This window comes from Sander lucioperca, chromosome 1, assembly GCF_008315115.2.
Source record: "Sander lucioperca isolate FBNREF2018 chromosome 1, SLUC_FBN_1.2, whole genome shotgun sequence".
Lineage (NCBI taxonomy): Eukaryota > Metazoa > Chordata > Actinopteri > Perciformes > Percidae > Sander > Sander lucioperca.
Window position 1 is genome coordinate 10,884,595 of NC_050173.1, and position 17,461 is coordinate 10,902,055.

The 17,461-nt window shown below is 38.6% G+C and overlaps 1 protein-coding gene across 4 annotated transcripts in view; it reads left to right on the top strand.

Annotated features, from left to right (window-relative positions):
- Window positions 1-14,960, top strand: part of LOC116035013 (rab GTPase-activating protein 1) — a 71,210-nt gene extending 56,250 nt beyond the window's left edge. For all 4 annotated transcript variants that reach the window (XM_035995912.1, XM_031277888.2, XM_035995953.1 and 1 more), the window contains 7 exons: window positions 1,820-1,912; window positions 3,248-3,358; window positions 3,738-3,842; window positions 5,232-5,315; window positions 10,059-10,130; window positions 12,172-12,372; window positions 14,419-14,960. In XM_035995912.1, the coding sequence (XP_035851805.1) occupies window positions 1,820-1,912; window positions 3,248-3,358; window positions 3,738-3,842; window positions 5,232-5,315; window positions 10,059-10,130; window positions 12,172-12,372; window positions 14,419-14,541 (789 nt within the window). In that variant the 3' untranslated portion in view covers window positions 14,542-14,960. The remainder of the gene's footprint in view (window positions 1-1,819; window positions 1,913-3,247; window positions 3,359-3,737; window positions 3,843-5,231; window positions 5,316-10,058; window positions 10,131-12,171; window positions 12,373-14,418) is intronic.
- The last annotated feature ends 2,501 nt before the right edge of the window (window positions 14,961-17,461 follow it).

Consider the following 17,461-nt stretch of genomic DNA (forward strand, 5'->3'; position numbering starts at 1 on the left):
CTTGTCTGCCAACCTTTTGACTTCTAAAGCTAATACATCATCATTTCAATAGAAATCATGAATGCCTGCTTTTTTGTTTTTGTTTACCTGTGTGTTTTAGTTTCCATCTCTTTATGTCTATGTCATAGCTCAAAACTTTCTCTCTAGTTCATATGAGCATGTCTGCATAGGTATTTTTATACAGTTACAGCTATCCAGGTGAAGACAGCTTGTAATAGGATTTTAGTTTCAGAAGAGCAGATAATGATTATCAAATCACCTGGAAGAGAGCCAGTGTTTTCCTCTAGTGTACTTAAGAAAACAATACTGATGGTACTGCGCAGGTAATTTGCTAATTCATAATTGATCCAAGACTTGTAAGATGAGAAATGTTTTGTGTTTATAAATTATGGCTGTGCTTGAGAGAGCCATAGTTGCTCTGTGTTCCTTATTGCTTTTCTAAGTAGTAACTTCTGGAGACCCAGCTGTCTGTCAAGGCTGTGAGAGAAAGGAGGAAAAAAAGAAAGAGAAAGGAGATGAATGAGGCAACTCCTGCCCTTTTAATGACCTCTTGTACTTTTTCACTCATTTGTCTGTCTCCCATGTACAAGCACACACACTTGCAGAGACACACTTAGAACAAACAGGACAACATGTGGGCCATGCTGTCCCAGTTCTGCTAACATCATTAGATGAAGAGTGCTGGGAGGATTTGGCTCTGATATACTGTAGAATAACATTGAGCATGAGACTGTAACACACACATGCAGGTATGCATGCAAAGACCAACGGTTCATTGATGATGCAGACTTAACTAAATGCATTAAAATTCACAGAATTGACAAGCAAATCTCTCTTTCATGCTGAAAATCATGAACATATATAGTGTCTCTTTTTAAAAGCCAAAATGTAAGGCAGCAGCTGGGCAGTGAGAGGCCTGTTGGTGAGATTGCTTAAATGCAGTGTGTAAGCAAACTGCATCTGTAGGCATGAATTTGACTGTAAGCGTGTGTTTAAATAAGACTCTGTTTTGCCCGCTTTGGGCGATCTGAGGTGAAGCACTGAACCTAAACTCTGTATACTGAATTTTGTGTTTTGTGGAGACGATGAATACTGTAGTGTGAACTGATGCAATTTAGTTTTACCTGCCAAGAGAAACTTGTTCACAGTTCATTTGACTCTGCTATTTTCTGCAACCATACTGAACTAGAGAATTTCAGGTTCCTTAAGAAAAACAGTAAAACGGCACAAAAGCCACAAAAGTGTGTAATTGATTATATAATAATAATAATAATAATTATATAGTAATCCATTATTAGAAAATACAATGTTATCTCAATCAGCCATAAAAGTTGGTATACACATTCCTTCCTTTCTTCAGGGAACATTCAGCCCCTGTTAATGTGCATGCTTTGGTGTTAACAGCCTAATTTCAAAATGCTATAATCTTTGATTACTGCGTATTGTAGTAACTTTTTAAATATCAAAGAAACAGTAAGGTGTCATGAGTTACTCCGGACAGTGTGGACAGTGATATCCCCACATACCAGCTTGTCAGACAAAAATAAACAGTAGCAAATAGGGCCTGTAATCTCTCAACATGTTCCATTACATCTTATTCAAAGCTGGACTGAACTCGAGAACGCCACAGTCCAGCAACGATTACCAATCTTGTGTGCTTGTTTACAAAAGATGGGAAAGATTCTTCACTGGCAGCCACCTTTAGTGCATGAGCCAGATACTATTGTATAATTGCATTTATTAGTGTAATTATTCGTTGTGTGTGTGTGCTATAGTTGATGAGTATCAAACACGTTTGTCTGCTCTCACTGCCCAACAGATCAGCCAGAAAAAGCTGAAGAAATTTGAGAAGGAGTACCACACCTTGAGGGAGCAGCAGGAGCAACAGGAGGCCCCAATCGAGAGATATGAGGTAGACATCAGCCCAACATATTCACCTGTGCATATTAAGCATTACAAATTATCCATAAATTTGATATTTAGGTAGATCTGCTTTTCAAAAGACATGGAACTCTGATTTGGTTCTCCTGACAAGAGCAGGAATATTTATATCCCCTGTCCTTGATTTATATTTATATAGTTTATAATTTAACTATTTTAGTATCCAAAGTATTACATTTCATCTCACAACTCTGGAACTCTTTTGGTGTTACCACTAAATGGTCTTAAAGCAATGGTGTTTTTTTTTTGTAGACCTTGACAGTCCTTGTTTGGGAAAGAAATACTACAAGGCACTAAAAAAAAACAACATTAAGTGTACATGCCATAAGTCATCTCAAGGGTAGCAGGATGGTTGTAAATAGTACAAGATCATCAATTACAGTGACTGAACTCCTGCTTGGTTTGCTCTTGAAAAATGCTTCCAACCAACCAATGTCATTGTTTTGTATGTCAAACAAGATATTTTGAGATGTTTGTATTATTGCTGTTTCTGAGGGTTTTCATACACTCAACCTTTAAGCCAGGTTGGTTTTAATCAGATTACAATTGTTTCTTCATTTTAAGATGCTTACGCATATTTCAGATTATCACAACTGCAATTATGTATTCAAGTAATTTTTACCAATGCCCTGTTTGTTTACATTTGAGTCAGTTCCATTTATCCTATTTTTAGCGAGCACATCAAGGCATTAAAAATGACATTTCTTTTATTAAAGAAAAACATTTGACTTTTTTGAGCAGGATTATTTCAATGAAAAGCATGTACTCATAAATGAGAATGTGTGCATTATTTACATCAACAAACTTGCTTGTTAGACAGGTAAACGTAACAAAATGGCATCTATTCCTAAGTAAGGCAAATGCTGGAATTTTAAATCTTTTTTTGAAAATAGGATAGTGATATCTAGTGAAAGTGTGATATCTATAAATTATCCCCTTCACTCCTATGCTTCTCATCTCTGGGAAATTATTTTACATGTATGTCTGTATTTTAATACAGCTGTCTGTTGCTGTTAATGATGTACAAACAGGTTATGCCCTGTTAAACATTACAGGTAACTCTTGCTGTGTAATTACGCTCTCACCTGATCATAGTTCACACAATCTCATTCTGTATATTGTTGCACTCAGCCAGGAAAGATGCTTACACATTCATTCGCAACTCTTCATGATTAACTCATTTTCCATGCTCTGCTATCTCTTCACTCTTCTTCCTCTTTCATGTTCCCTCACGTCTTTCTGTTCACACGCTCTTCTGTTTTTCTGTCCCCCTCTTTTTCTTGTTTCATTCTCTGCCTCTGTCCAGCGGGAGAACCGTCGTTTGCAGGAGGCTAACATGCGTTTGGAGCAGGAGAATGACGATCTGGCACATGAACTAGTCAGCAGCAAGATAGCCCTGCGCAAAGACCTCGACAACGTAAGCCAAAGAGAAAAAAATATTGTGTGTGTGTGCGCGTGTGTGTGCGTGTGTGTGTGTGTGTGTGTGTGTGTGCGCGCGATTCACTTCTGTAACCACACTTAACAGAAGCATGCCATAGATGTGGAACGATTGTGCAAGAACTGAAACAAAATGAGAAAGATTGCAGACATGAGTGTCTTTGTGCAACAAATACACTTACATTTAGTAATGTAACACCTTTATTTACACAACCTCAAAATGTCGTTAGTGTGTCAGGCTCGTGTGACTTACTTTGAAAAGAAGGACCGTAGAGAGAGCTATGACAGAAGTAGGGCAAGTGTAACTTTCAATAACCTCCTCGACATTGGGTTGTTTTTTTCGTGTGTGTTTGTGTCAGGCTGAGGAGAAGGCAGACGCCCTGAATAAAGAGTTGCTGCTGACCAAACAGAAACTGGTGGACTCTGAGGATGAGAAGAGACGACTGGAGGAAGAATCTGCACAGGTTAGAGCCAACAATGAGGCACTTTTCAGCCTGTTAACTATATCTCCGTGCAACGTCGAATTCCCATACTGTCTATGGAGATTCCACGTTGCACGGGGTTCGACTAGTCATGACTGGTTCCCAAGATGGCTCCCCGCAAGTAAACATGAAGCGACTGTCTTTATAATCTATCTTTTTAATAAACTATCTGTACACTTACAACGTTGTCAATGCTTCGGTTCACATTTAGGGACCCTAATTATGCTAACGTTAAAGTGTGGTGATATTTCGAGCCTTCTTAGTGGTATTAAATAGCGATTTAATTTGAGTGTCCCCATGCCCCGTATACTAGCATTTCAAGCTAACCAGCGGTCCGCAGTAGCCCCGTTAAAGCTCCAAACTCATTCGATTAGCATGAAAACATGTCCCAGAGAGCGACAGAGTGGGTACACATCAGTTAATAACCCTTAGGTTCGTTTTGCGCCGGAATTGTCCTTTAAATCTCCTGTCCTGCGGCCAAGAGGGATACTAGCAGGATATATGCAATATTAATGTCGCAGGCTGTGACTGAGCAGTCTATCTTATGAACAGAGCCAACAGTCTGGAGGTTTTATTCCAACCAAACACTGTGATGGCTGATTTTACTGATGGTCTCTTTCTGTGGATGATGGTGTGTTAATTGGTATAATCACCTTTTTTTGGTAGGAATAAAACATGCAGACTCATGGCATGTCTACTTTTAGTTTATTACACTGTTGTCTGAAAAAAGGCTGTAATTTATCTTTTTCTGAGGTAGCAGTACTGACCATACCATTACTGGTTATGTTAAACCATAAGCCATTACATCCCCTTTAAACATACAGGAAATGCCAAACACAAGCATTTATCTGTCTCTCTGTATACTGTATTCACCTTTCAACATACAGTAGGTCTGTCTCCTAACCACTTTATCATTTTATCGGCCCATGCCATTTTCTCCCTGTCTGTATGTATTATTGTATGGCCAATATGTCATACAATTGGTAGAAAAAACTATATTCCAAACATTTTCAGGGCTTCCTCTATCCATCCATCCAATGTCAAAGGAAGTCAGTTCATCTTTGATGTTGATTTTCTTGAGTATGATGAAGAATACCGCTGAGGTGAAGGACAGAACCACTGCCCTCTGTTTCCATGTGTGTTCAGTGCTGTCCTCTAAATGTGTCCTGTCTTCTTGAGTGTGTAGGTCTAGCTGTGAATGATTTATGTGCTTGCATAGAGGTTACGTTGAGGGTATGACTTTGCCCCGGGCTTCAAGTCTGCCAATACCTTTCTTTGTCTTCTTCACGTCATGGCAGTCACACGGTCTCTGGGGCCTCTGACTCGGCTCCCATCCTTGGTCTCAGTATCTGTGTTTGTTTGCTTCCACAGCTAAAGGAGATGTGCAGACGAGAGCTTGATAAGTCTGAATCAGAGATAAAGAAGAACGGCTCCATTATTGGAGAATATAAGCAGGTATGTACTGCAAATCTGAATTGTGTGCTTTAGAATTGATATAGTACAGACATCACTTAAAAAGACCCAAATTAAGAAGTCTAGCAAGAGTGTTGATTCCTTTGAGTTTGCTTATAGTACAGTACTATGAGCCGTGCTGTTTAAATCATATTACTGAAGTGTGTCTCTTTTCTCACAAGTACATTTAGGAGAAGTGAAACTATAAACTGTGGCAGACTAACCCTAGTTTCCTTTAAACTTTTTGAACACTGTGATTTTCAGTTTACATCCAACATCATAACCCCTTCTACACTCCACTTAACCTCCCACAAGCCTAGACAGATCTCCCAAGGCTCTTTAACGTGATCAATACATACGTCCATCCAATACAGAAATACAAATAATTAACTATATAATTGCACCAATGTATATTAATACATCCTAATAAGTATACATATATACCTACAATTAAATACAAAAGTAAGAAATGTAAGCCGAGAAAAGGATGAAAAGTAAATATATTTAAATAAAAGGGAGCAGGATGTACACAGGAACATATTTACATGGAGTTGTTCCTCACAGTCGCAGCATTCTGTATCGCACATCCTTTGTTTCATCTATTGTATCTTGAAACCTTTTTGTGTTCATTCCTGTCCGATAAACTACAGTATGTTCTCCAGTAATGCAATACCAGCAAAATACCATTAGTCAATACTGTAAGAGCATAAAAACGTTTCTGATAATACTAATCCTTATTTGTATAGCAAATATAAGAGTCCTTCTCAAAGAACAATGCATTACAAATCATACAGGTAAATAAAATGTATAAGCATTAACCTAAATTAAATAAAATGAAACTCTGATTAAATTAATAGATAAATAAAGAATATGACAATGAGTCAGCCAGCCTTTCTGTATGTCCCTGTCATTAAACAGTCTTGGGACTGCCATGTAACAAACTCTGCCTCCCTTAGATTTATGCCTAGACTCTGGAATGTCTACACACATGAACATATGGAGCTAAAAGGTCTGAAATATAGCAAGGAGCCAAGAAATTAAAGGTAATCAATAAAATCTTTAAATCAATCCTAAAACCTTCTGGGAGCCAAAAATAGGTGTTGACAAGTCACACCTCTTCGCTCTGGTTAAAAGCTTAGCGGCTGACTTTAATACAGCTGCTGTTGTTTTCCAGCAGCAAGAAGGAAACTGGACACTAATTATTTATATCAGAGAATTTATTCTAATCTGTAGCTTAGATTTAATTTCATGAGGAGCTTTACAATTTAAAGTAGATGAGCAGAAAGCTGCATTGATCTGGAAGAACACACAGAACAAAGAGGAGCTATGCTAATTAAAGATGCAAGTGCATAAGAAACAGGGTAAGACAGCAGTTAGCAGTAGATGATCAGATACAAACAGCCAGTAATTCTGTACAGTAGATCCACGTTAGAGTTTAGTTTAAACACACGTTAACAATTTAAAGATTTTTACTGACATTTAAAAGGTTACTTGATTGAAGACTTAATAACCCAAAATGAACAACTAAAAATGTTTAACAGGACTGAAGAGAACTTGAGCAAAAGCTGCCAACAGTTGGCAATCTCTGCTTAGCAGCAAGTAATGGCTTGAAGTTATTAGTTCATTTAAATCTCAAAGACAACATAAATGAAAAAGTGAATATAGATTTAAATTAGATTAGATTTTTTATTTTTCACTTAACATCTCAAAAAAATTACACTAAACAACTCTTGTTCTGATCCTTTCATGTTTTAAGTAGGCCAAGCAGTTGTTATCGTCAAGATAATACTCAGTGTGCAAATACTACAGTGACAAGACTGGTTGAGCACCTCTTCTTCACTTATCTTTCCTTATTTGGCTCGTCTTTTCAGATCTAAGCTCTGATCAAGCCATTACTGTCGCAAGACTAGCTATAAATATTTAAAAAACAATATGAGAGCAATCTGTTTTCATTCATCCCTCTAGTTCTTGAAGAAACTTCTAATTGTATGAAATGTCACTAAGCTGAACCCAGAGCCTTTGATGACTGAGCCTGTAGGCATATTTTGAGTTCCAGTCTCTCTGAATTCCTCTTACGGTGATTTTCATCCTCTCAGATCTCATCCTGTCACTAAATGCTTAAATATAAACCTACCCAGATCAAGTGCTAATACCATCAGCACATTCAGACATTATGCAACAATCCAGCTCGTATCGCTGCCTGTGGAGGCAGACACAAATAGCAAGAGGACTAATTTAGAAACAGACCTTAACTTCACCTGAGTCTAAAAATATTGATAGCAGATCTGAACACTGATTTTGAGCTGTCAGGGATTTGATGGTTGTGCCTGTGTGTGTTTGTGTGTGTATTATGGGTGAAAGCAGCCTTTAGATTGCTAGCATGCAGCTGAGCAGAGCTAAATGTGAAAATGGAGCTTTGTCCAAAAATATTGTTCTTTTTGTGACAGGGACTAAGGAGGTGATAGATGGAGAGAGGGAGAAAATGAACAGAAGTCCTTGGAGGAGAGTAGAGGGAGGACAGCAGCATTCAATCCTCTGGGATTGACAAATTGTGGAATGCCCCAAAATAGCCTGAATTGTTTTCCAACCCAGAATTATTCTTCAAATAGCATTTTCCTTTTTCAGTGGCTGTGAATGCCAAGTTTCTTTTTGTGGGATTAGAGCCAAAAAAGCTTTGTGTGCTAATTGCCCCTCCAGCCTACGAGGACAGAGAAGCGTCTGTTAATGGTGAAGCTAAAAGCAGTGTTAAGTGGAGTACTGTAATCCCTGTTGTAGGAGCGGAGCCTGCGTATGTACACTCAGGCCTCCCGGGTATTTGCCAGGGACAGTGACATGTGCCAGTGCGTGTGTCTCTGAGGCCCTGTTAGCATTATATTTATTTTATTTTTTACAGTTTTAAAAATTCTGATACTGGATACTAAAATACATGTTTTGATTGAGCACTGCATCCTAACTGTCTGCTTCTAGTTAAAAGCTTTAAACATAATGTCATAAGTGTGATGAAGCAATTAACATACAGCAGCATGTGCTTACAATACTGTATGCCCATTGTAAGCATACGTACTGTATACATTATTGACAGAGAAAACAAGAGATTGTTTGTGGGAAAAAATTGAAAATGAACAACATGAAAACAAAATATGGCCCATGGGTATTGAGCCTGAACTATTAGAAACAAGCACAAAAAGTGTTATGTGACATAACAAGTGTCAGAAAACAATAACCAGAATGAAGGAAACAGCAATACTGTTCATCCTGAATTAAGATAAGCTAAATGATCCTCGACAGTTTGCAGATGGTACAGTGATAAAGATTCCTTACTGACATGTACCTCTTCCTACCTCCCTCTCACATAGACTTTAAAACACTGCAGAACACACTGTCCTCTCACCATATTCCTCTTAGCCCTTCTACAAATTATGAAAAAATATGAGAGGAAAATGCCTGCTTCCCATGTGGGGTAGAACACTTATTGAAGACAGAAGGCTAGTGGCTCAAGTTAAAGCTTCACAAAGTAAATTTTTTTTCCAGCATTCCAGGGAAGTACTCTTTAAAATAAGGAGGCAGGGAGAGTAAAAGAGCAAGAGGGCATTTGCATGATCAAGAGGGATAAATGACCAGTAATGATGAAGGGAAGGTAGAGAAATGGGTTTAGTAATGGCAGTTGAGAGCCAATGAAGGAGAGGATGACAGGAGAAAAAGATAAAAAGGACATGTAGGAGGAAAGAGATGGATATTTGCTTAGCTAATGATACACCGATAGATGTATAGACTGATCTATAAGGGGAGGAGGATGACGAAAGATATACAGTATGTGCCACAGGGAACCAGAAAGAAAGGCAGAGAGCAGGAATAGATAGAGAGATAGATCGTCTGTCTACAGAGAGGTGGGATGACCCGATGTTCCCGTTAGGATGACTCATGTCACATCGATCTCTCCGTTCGTCGGCAAGCTAGAGTGTGTGTGTGTGTGTGTGTGTGTGTGTGTGTGTGCGCCATTGTGTTATAGGTATAGAAGGACGGGGAAAGAGATTGGGTATATATAAGGATGCATGCTCATGCGGGTACATCTGGTGAGCCCTGCTGGAAAAACAGGACCTTTTGATACCACTAATGGACTTAAGAGTAAGAGGATGAAGTCTGTGCAACAGAGACTGATTTACCAAGAAACACGAACAAGGTTGTGCACAGTGGTATGGTCAGAATCAAAATAGCTTTCTCAGTGGAACAATACACTTCTCTATTTTGGTTTTGGTCCATTTGTGTTCCTTCGTCCCATTATATCCTGGCTCTACTATAACAAAAAAATACTACAAGCTTTTGGGCTGGAAGTAAAAGGAGGGTGATTGAGTTTGAGGCGTTCATTACATAGGGTTACCGATATATTCATGTAATAGAAATTTATATTTTCCACATTTTATTTCATCCTGCAACCTTAGTAGAACCAATGTTCTAAACTCATACATATTAATATAATCTGTGGATAATATGTATGTACAGTATTATAAAACTGGCAAGACTCAAAAAAGTAAACAAGCTAGTGTATCTGTATTATGTTTTTAATTGATTTATCTTCAGCTGACAAACATGGTGCAGCTCTAGATACAAAAGCTGTACTGTACTGTCACGCTGAGCGTCACGTTGAGTGGCTCAGTAGAAATTCATTGGACTTTGGGTGAATTGTTGATCACGTTGACGGCAGTCTGAAAGCTCTGTAACTGAACACACTGTCTCTGGTTCATATAGATCTGCTCCCAGCTGAGTGAACGACTGGAGAAACAACAGACAGCCAACCGAGGAGAACTGGAGAAAATCCGGGTGAATTTTACACACAAACACACACCTTGAAACACCGCTGTGTGCACTCAAACACTGCTGTAGATTACCAGTCTGGACTATAAGTGGATCATAATTGCAGAGCTGTGCTGTTAGGGACAAATGTATGAATGTACAGTATATGTCTTTTACAGTTAGCCCACTAATTAGGAAAATGAATGTATGTAGTGGAGACTTAGAGTGAAAATGCTCAACACATATTTTACAGAGCTTTATTTACAGTGTATAAAACTTCTAAATTTGTATTTCATGTATCAGAAATTCTCTATCATCATTGTAGAGTTGAGGCATGGTCGATACACTCTATAACCCTAGATGCAGTTGTTACCTCCATGTAGAACGTCAGAGCCCGAAATGCACAGAATAGTTTAGATCTTTCACTCCCAGAGTTTGCAGATATGTTGGGAACTATGTTGCCATCTTACTGTCTTGTCTGGCAGTGAAATCAAAGCTTTTGCGGGAAGAATGACAAAGGGGGCCAAGGAACCAGGGCCAGGCATCTCACATCCAGCACTTGGCTGGTGAACTGTTTGTTTAGACTGTAGCTGGGAGAATGGCCATTTTGGCAGAGAGCTCTGTCAGGGCTGCCCAAGAACTCACAAAAGGACAGACAAAAGGTTTATTGCACCAAGGACAAGTCTTGTAACAGATGTAGCAGCGCTTCTATGTGTGTGTGTGTCTATCATCTGGTTTGTTCTTGTCCTTTTTTTGTTCTTGTATTATTCAACAATAATGGTGCAGCAAATGCAATACATTTTTAAGCAATCACAATTATAACTGAAGTAGGGGAACACTGATGTGAATAATATATAATTAGAAATATTAAAGCATGTTAAATAATATACTGACATACTTATTCACCAAAAATATTTGAAGTGACGACAGAAACAATTTCAGCTCTGGCACTCTGCTGCTTCATTAATGCTCTCATCCACTTCTGCAGGGATGAGCCAAGAAACGTTATGTATAATTGCTATTCAGCTTTAAACTCCATTGACAATTTAATCCAAATATGTAATAGTGTTATGAAATATTAATTTTGAGGGAATATCTTAACAGACATAGTCAACTGTTTTGCTAAGAACTAACTGAGGTGCTGTGGACAATGCTGCTTGTTACTGCAAACTACTGCTAATGTATCAAGGGGTCTCAAAGGAGTCAACCTACTAAGCAGGACCCGGCCTGCACTGCCATTAGGATGGTTAGTAGCCATGAGCCACACTTCGGAAGAGCAAGTGAAGCAGGAACACTAAAACTATAATTTGTACATATGTATTTGTGATGCAGTAGTATTGTCTTGGATTAGTCTGAGGCTGAGTATTTTTACACCTTCAAACACTTCCAGTATAGCGTAGATCGCAAAAATAACGCGCCAGTATTAGAATGAGTTAACACTTGAAAATGAACAACAAAAAGTACCTTAATAGGGTGTCCTGCAGCGCAATCAGCATGCCTCTCTTTGTACGGATTTTCTGTTGCTTGCTGCTTGCACAAATGTGCTGTGCCTAATAATAGCTCATCACATACAGCACAAGGTTACCCAAAAAGAGCTCTTTGACAAAAGGGCAGGTTGGAGTGCAGCCATGACGGAAGAAGGAAAGCATAGTTGGCTTGTATGGCTACTACACTAATGAGCTGCCATGGTTCAGTAAATATGCATAGCGCTGTCTCTGCTCAAATTATAAGAAATATCATTTCTGCAAAAAGATAGACAGGGCACCTTTAGTTTAGCCACACAAATAATGTCATAGTATACCAATAAAATGTCATAAAAAAGTCATAACTAAAGTGATAGTCTTGGAGCTTGGCTACAAGTGTAGTCAGTTTTTGTAAGCATCAGCTGCTGGCCTATATTTTTAGCTAACCTGGAATGTTTCTTTTATTGTTCCTATTCTGCATTTCTTCTCTAATGCTTTTTTTACTCTACTCAAGCTTAAAGGTATACTAGGTATACACACAACTAGTATAAAGATTTAAGTTATTACCTTGTTTTTTCCTCTAACCTTCTTTTCTCCTTCTCTAGTCCAAAGTGGAAGGCTGTGAGAAGTGCAGTAGTCTTTTCAACAAAGAAGGTCGTGTGCGGGCCGCTGTAACCACAGCACCTGCTGGGGGGACTGAGGAGACAGATGAGGAGAAAGAGGGTTTGAAGAACCAGCTGAGAGAGATGGAGCTGGAACTAGCTCAGACCAAACTGCAGCTGGTGGAGGCTGAGTGCAAAATCCAGGTACACTAACACACAGTTTTGGCCCAAAATTAAATTACAAAGTGTGAGAGTTCAAGATTAACATACATGATTGAGGCCACAAATACATTAATACGAGGGATTTCCCTGTCACGTGGTTTACCCTCGATTTTGGAGGAGCTTGTGAGTTATGCCTGATCTATTGAGTTGCAATATAACTTTAATCAAACTAGTTCTGATCCCATTACGACTCGTCTAGCTAATGTAGAAGCTATTATACAGACAGACCTTGAGCACAGTGATTGTGCTATACTGGCCTTTGTTGCGATGACACATTCAACACTACTTTTATAAAGAACATAGCCAAGTCAATTTCATTGGGAGAATACTGCTGGCTTTATTAGGAGAGTCTAGATCATTTCCAGTTAGTCTAGTCATTTAGCTAGAGAATGTTTTGGGACATCCATTTTTTTTTTAATAACCTAGGCAACCTGCTTTAAAGTTAAAGGAGTGTGTCACCTGCACAGCAATTAAAGGGGAGGTCATATTTCTACTCTCTTGATGAGAACCACATGAAAAGAAGTACCGGGCAGCCAATGCTCCACAAATCACAGCAGAAAATTAGCTATTAACAAGATATGGGAGCATTATTGGTGAGCTCCACTTAATTTAATGTTTATAAATTAGGGCTGTCAATCGATTAAAAAATGTAATCTAATTAATTACATACTCTGTGATTAATTAATCAAAATTAATCGCATACCTAATTAACGGTGCCTGAACCGATACTTTTTAAGAAAGTAAAAAAAGAAAAGAAAAAAAGGGTACTAAACAACAGTTGGTGACATTAAAGAACGGCTTGTGTATTGCTAAGGCCATATGGTCAAAATTAAATGATTTAATAATAATGTATAACAATAACGATAACTTATTTCACTAGTAAATTGCTGTTGAACGACAAAAACAACCACCAGATGGGAAATGGACATTTACAATAACTTCAAATGCACCACGAAGCTATAGTTTACCAGTTTCATTGAACGCACCGTCTGTGTTTTTCCGACGGCAGCTACAGATTGTTACATACCGGTGTTGAATCTTTACAGTAAAACACAGTCAAACTTTACACCGTTTAGCGTTAGCTGTCAGCATTTTAACCGTTTTTAATCCAGCTACTAGCTAGCGGTAGGCTAACGTTAGCTGCTGTCGAGTATAGTGTTAACTAGCGTCACGTGCAGTGGTGTTTGTGTTGCCTATCTGTTTCAGAGCATCAGAGAGAAGCGCAGACATATCAGTGGCACCAGATTTCGGTAGCCAGGGTTGGCAGGAAGAAGATTTTTACAAGTAAATGTTCCAATCAATGATCCAGGCAGCACATTCTCATCTCCCTCCTTCATTTTACAGTCCAATGGTGACTAGAACGGCTCTGGGTCAAACGTCAATATGGAATGGATTAATCTGCGTTATTTTTTTTAACGCGTTATTTTTTCTCAGATTAATTATTTTGACAGCCCTATTATAAATGATTAGTAACATTGCCGTAATTAACTGTCTAAAACAGCATTGATATCTAATATAATTAGAGAAGAGCAATCTTATTAAAGTGGGGAGCTTTTAAACAGTATAAATATTTCAAAAATATATGTAAGCACAGTTGACGGTCAGTGTGTAAATAATTGGGGAAATCAAGAAAATGTCGAGATTTATTTTCTTAGAAAGAGGCCAGTGTGGTGAGTTTAAAAAAAAGAGACCAGAAGACTGAGAACTATTTAAGTGGAAAGCTTATGACCACCAGCAGCAAGGAGCTCTGTAAGGAGTTTATCGAAAATGTTGTCAAAAAAGAAAGATGAGTATACATATGATTAATGGCATCTCTTAGAGTGGGAAGAGAATTGGGATCAAAGTTGCTGATTAAGAAAAGACAAAGTAGTAAGAAATCCTAGAAATCTTTTAAAAAGTACACAGAGGACCATACTAAAAAAAAACAAGAGCCAAAATCTGTTCATTTAGTTATTTATTGGCAGTCTTCTTTCGACCCCTGTTGTTCTGTGGTTGTCATAGTGATAGTTCTCTTTCCTCTTCAATCAGGACTTGGAGCACCACCTGGGTCTGGCCCTCAACGAAGTGCAGGCTGCCAAGAAAACCTGGTTCAATCGAACGCTCAGCTCTATCAAGACCGTGACTGGGTCCCAGGGCAAGGAGACCACCTAACCTGATAACCCCATCCTCCAGTTTTACCAAGACCATGTCTGGAGCTCAGTGCAACGCACTTCGCTGAAACCTCTGACGCCTAACTTAACCCACTGGGCCATAACTTTAACATTGACCGTTAAATCCCAGGATGACCATTAATACAGACTGTGTTACTTGTTCCTCTTATCAAGAATGTCCTCATGTTTTCCTGTTCCCAACGCTCCTAATATTATCACCCCCATCCATGTATTCTCCTCCCCACCCTGAATGACTACAGCCAAATGTGCTGACGAGAAGGGGTTGAAAACATAAGATGAAGTACAATGGTACCACTTTCCCCAGAGACACAATGTGCTTCCGAACACAGAAAGAAAAGCGTAAAAAAAAAAAAATGCTTCATTTATTTCTGTCTTTGTACTGCTGATATTAAAGACCCGCAGAAGGAAGGTAGGACATCTGACCTGTTACTGTCCTGACGGGATAGAGAAGAAAACACTCCGTCCTTCCTAACTGTTCTGCGTGCTCCCCTCTAAACTACTGGCCAACCAGTCCCTGTAAAAAAAAAATTGTTTTAGGTACGAGAGCTAATAGAAGCCTTTTCAAAACTGAGCTTTTTCTAATTTACGATGAACAATACCTTTCTTTTTCTATGTATGTACATGAATGTGCTTATGTAATGAGCTTGTGTGTGTGTGTGTGTGTGTGTTTTTGTTTTTGTTTTTGTGTTGACTATGAGGTGTATGTGTTCATCTGTGTGAGACTGATAAAAATGTTTTTGAATGCATAAATAATTGACTGAAATAACGTTAAAATGTGTGTATAAAAGAGAGAGTGAGACAGCGCGTGAAGGTCCAAGGGAAAGAAAAAAGCACTATAGTTATGAGTGTGTGCATGCATGTTAGGGGAAAAAAGGTTTTCCCTGGTTGTCTAGTTTCCTTTAATGTTTAAATGTGTATATGAATGATGCTAAAGAAAAGTTTGCTGACAAAGCCTTGATCTGAAGGTCGATAAAGATGATACTAGTGGATATGAATATATAATTTACAGTAAGGAGAGATGCACAAATGCTGTTGTGACTACCAACAGCAGCAGCATAACTTTCCTTGCATCAAATTTCAGACATAAAACATGATTAAGGTTTGTTTGGTTTAGATGTCCCAGCACAAATACACTAAAAAAGGATCCAAACCATGCAAACCTCTGCATGTATTATACAGTATGTGTATTACAACACTGTTAAACCCCAGAGTAGTGCTTGTTACAAACTCTAAACATCACTTAGGGGAAGTGTAAAGTCAAAATGGAAAGCGCACACACACAGACACAGCAGGTTGTAATGGCTGCTGCACTTGAACACATCTTTAACACCCCACCCCCCCCTGGCGCCAGCTGCTCTGTGATCTGTGACCCTGACTGGCAGGGTGGCAGGCCGGGTTTATTTTTCACACTTCAGTCGGACCTTTGAGATCTCTTTTACCACTACACACAAACTGAATTACAATGCTCATTTATATATAAAGGTACATACAGAACAAACGCTTAGTGGCCACTTTATAAGGGACGGTCATTTGTCATGCAGACAAGGTCAAGACGTTTAGTCACTTTTTAGCAAGAATAGTAAAACAGGCCAGATGTTAGATCTGGAAGATGCTATGTTTATTGTTACTAGTCAAGGATGTTATCTTAATACAGGATGGTGAGGATAACAGAAGCAATGCCAAACATGCTTCGTCAGTGAGAGAGGTCAGAAAAGATGTTTAAAACAGGAAGGCCACAAGGACAGAGATAAGTTCAGCACTGTCTATGTGTGACTTGTTGAATGTTGGCTTGACTTTTGTGTCTGCTGCTGACAGCTAAGACCAAGAAGATGAGGCAACATTAGGCAGGTGATCGCATGTGTGTATATATATATGTGTGTGTGTGTGTGTGTGTGTGTATATATATATATATATATATATATATATATATATATATACACACACACACACATATATTTACAAAGTGCTCATCATCTGCACATAGATCCTGTAACATGACAGAAGCTTGTGTTTATTCCAGCTGCCTACACTCGACTCAGTCAGAGCACCTCTGGGATGAGGTGGAACATGATAACCACTGCACAAGCATCTTGCAGCTTCCAAAAATCTGCAGGAATAGTTCGACTTTATCGACCCTGTGTGGAGCAAAATCCAAACCTTATTGCATTCATGCCTCAAATAATGGAATGTGTTCAGGAGAAAAAAGCATGTTACTCAGTACTGAGAGAGTTGAAATATTGAAGTGGCCACTGAGTGTATACACACACTGTTGTGAATGTAGAGGCAGCCTTCAGAGGGATGTCATCTGAGGTTAAAGCAGGGGTCAAACTGACATGAACTCTAAATCACTCCAAAGGGGATGGGGGTTTAAGAAAGGGCTTGCTTGTGTGTGTGTTTTCATATTTAGCTGACTAGAAAGGGGGCTCAACAATATTCCAATTTCTATTCATACTTTACTGATCAAATTAGACTGAATAGAAATAAACAGATAAAGCTATATTTCTTATGCCAGCCTAAAATGAACAGTCACTTGATGATTGGCTGAAATCTACTGGTGATGTCAGAGGAAATGTCCAATTGAAGTTGAAAGAAACAAAGGAACATTACTCTAAAGGCACTGGCTTGTATATAACAAACAATAAAAAAATAAATATTGAGTTTATGTTTATGATTTTCTACTCTGTAACTATAACTAATGTTGCCTACTTGTACCTACCAACCTGCTGCCGTGCTACAGTTTAATCCACGTTTTATGTTTTTAATGTTTATTTTGCTCCATGCTTCTCAATCAGACTGCCGTTTGGTTAATTAAATGCCAAAACGTAGCTTTATCATACAACAACAAAAACATTATCAACATGTGGAAATGTCATAGTTTAGGATGCATTGTGTATACTTCA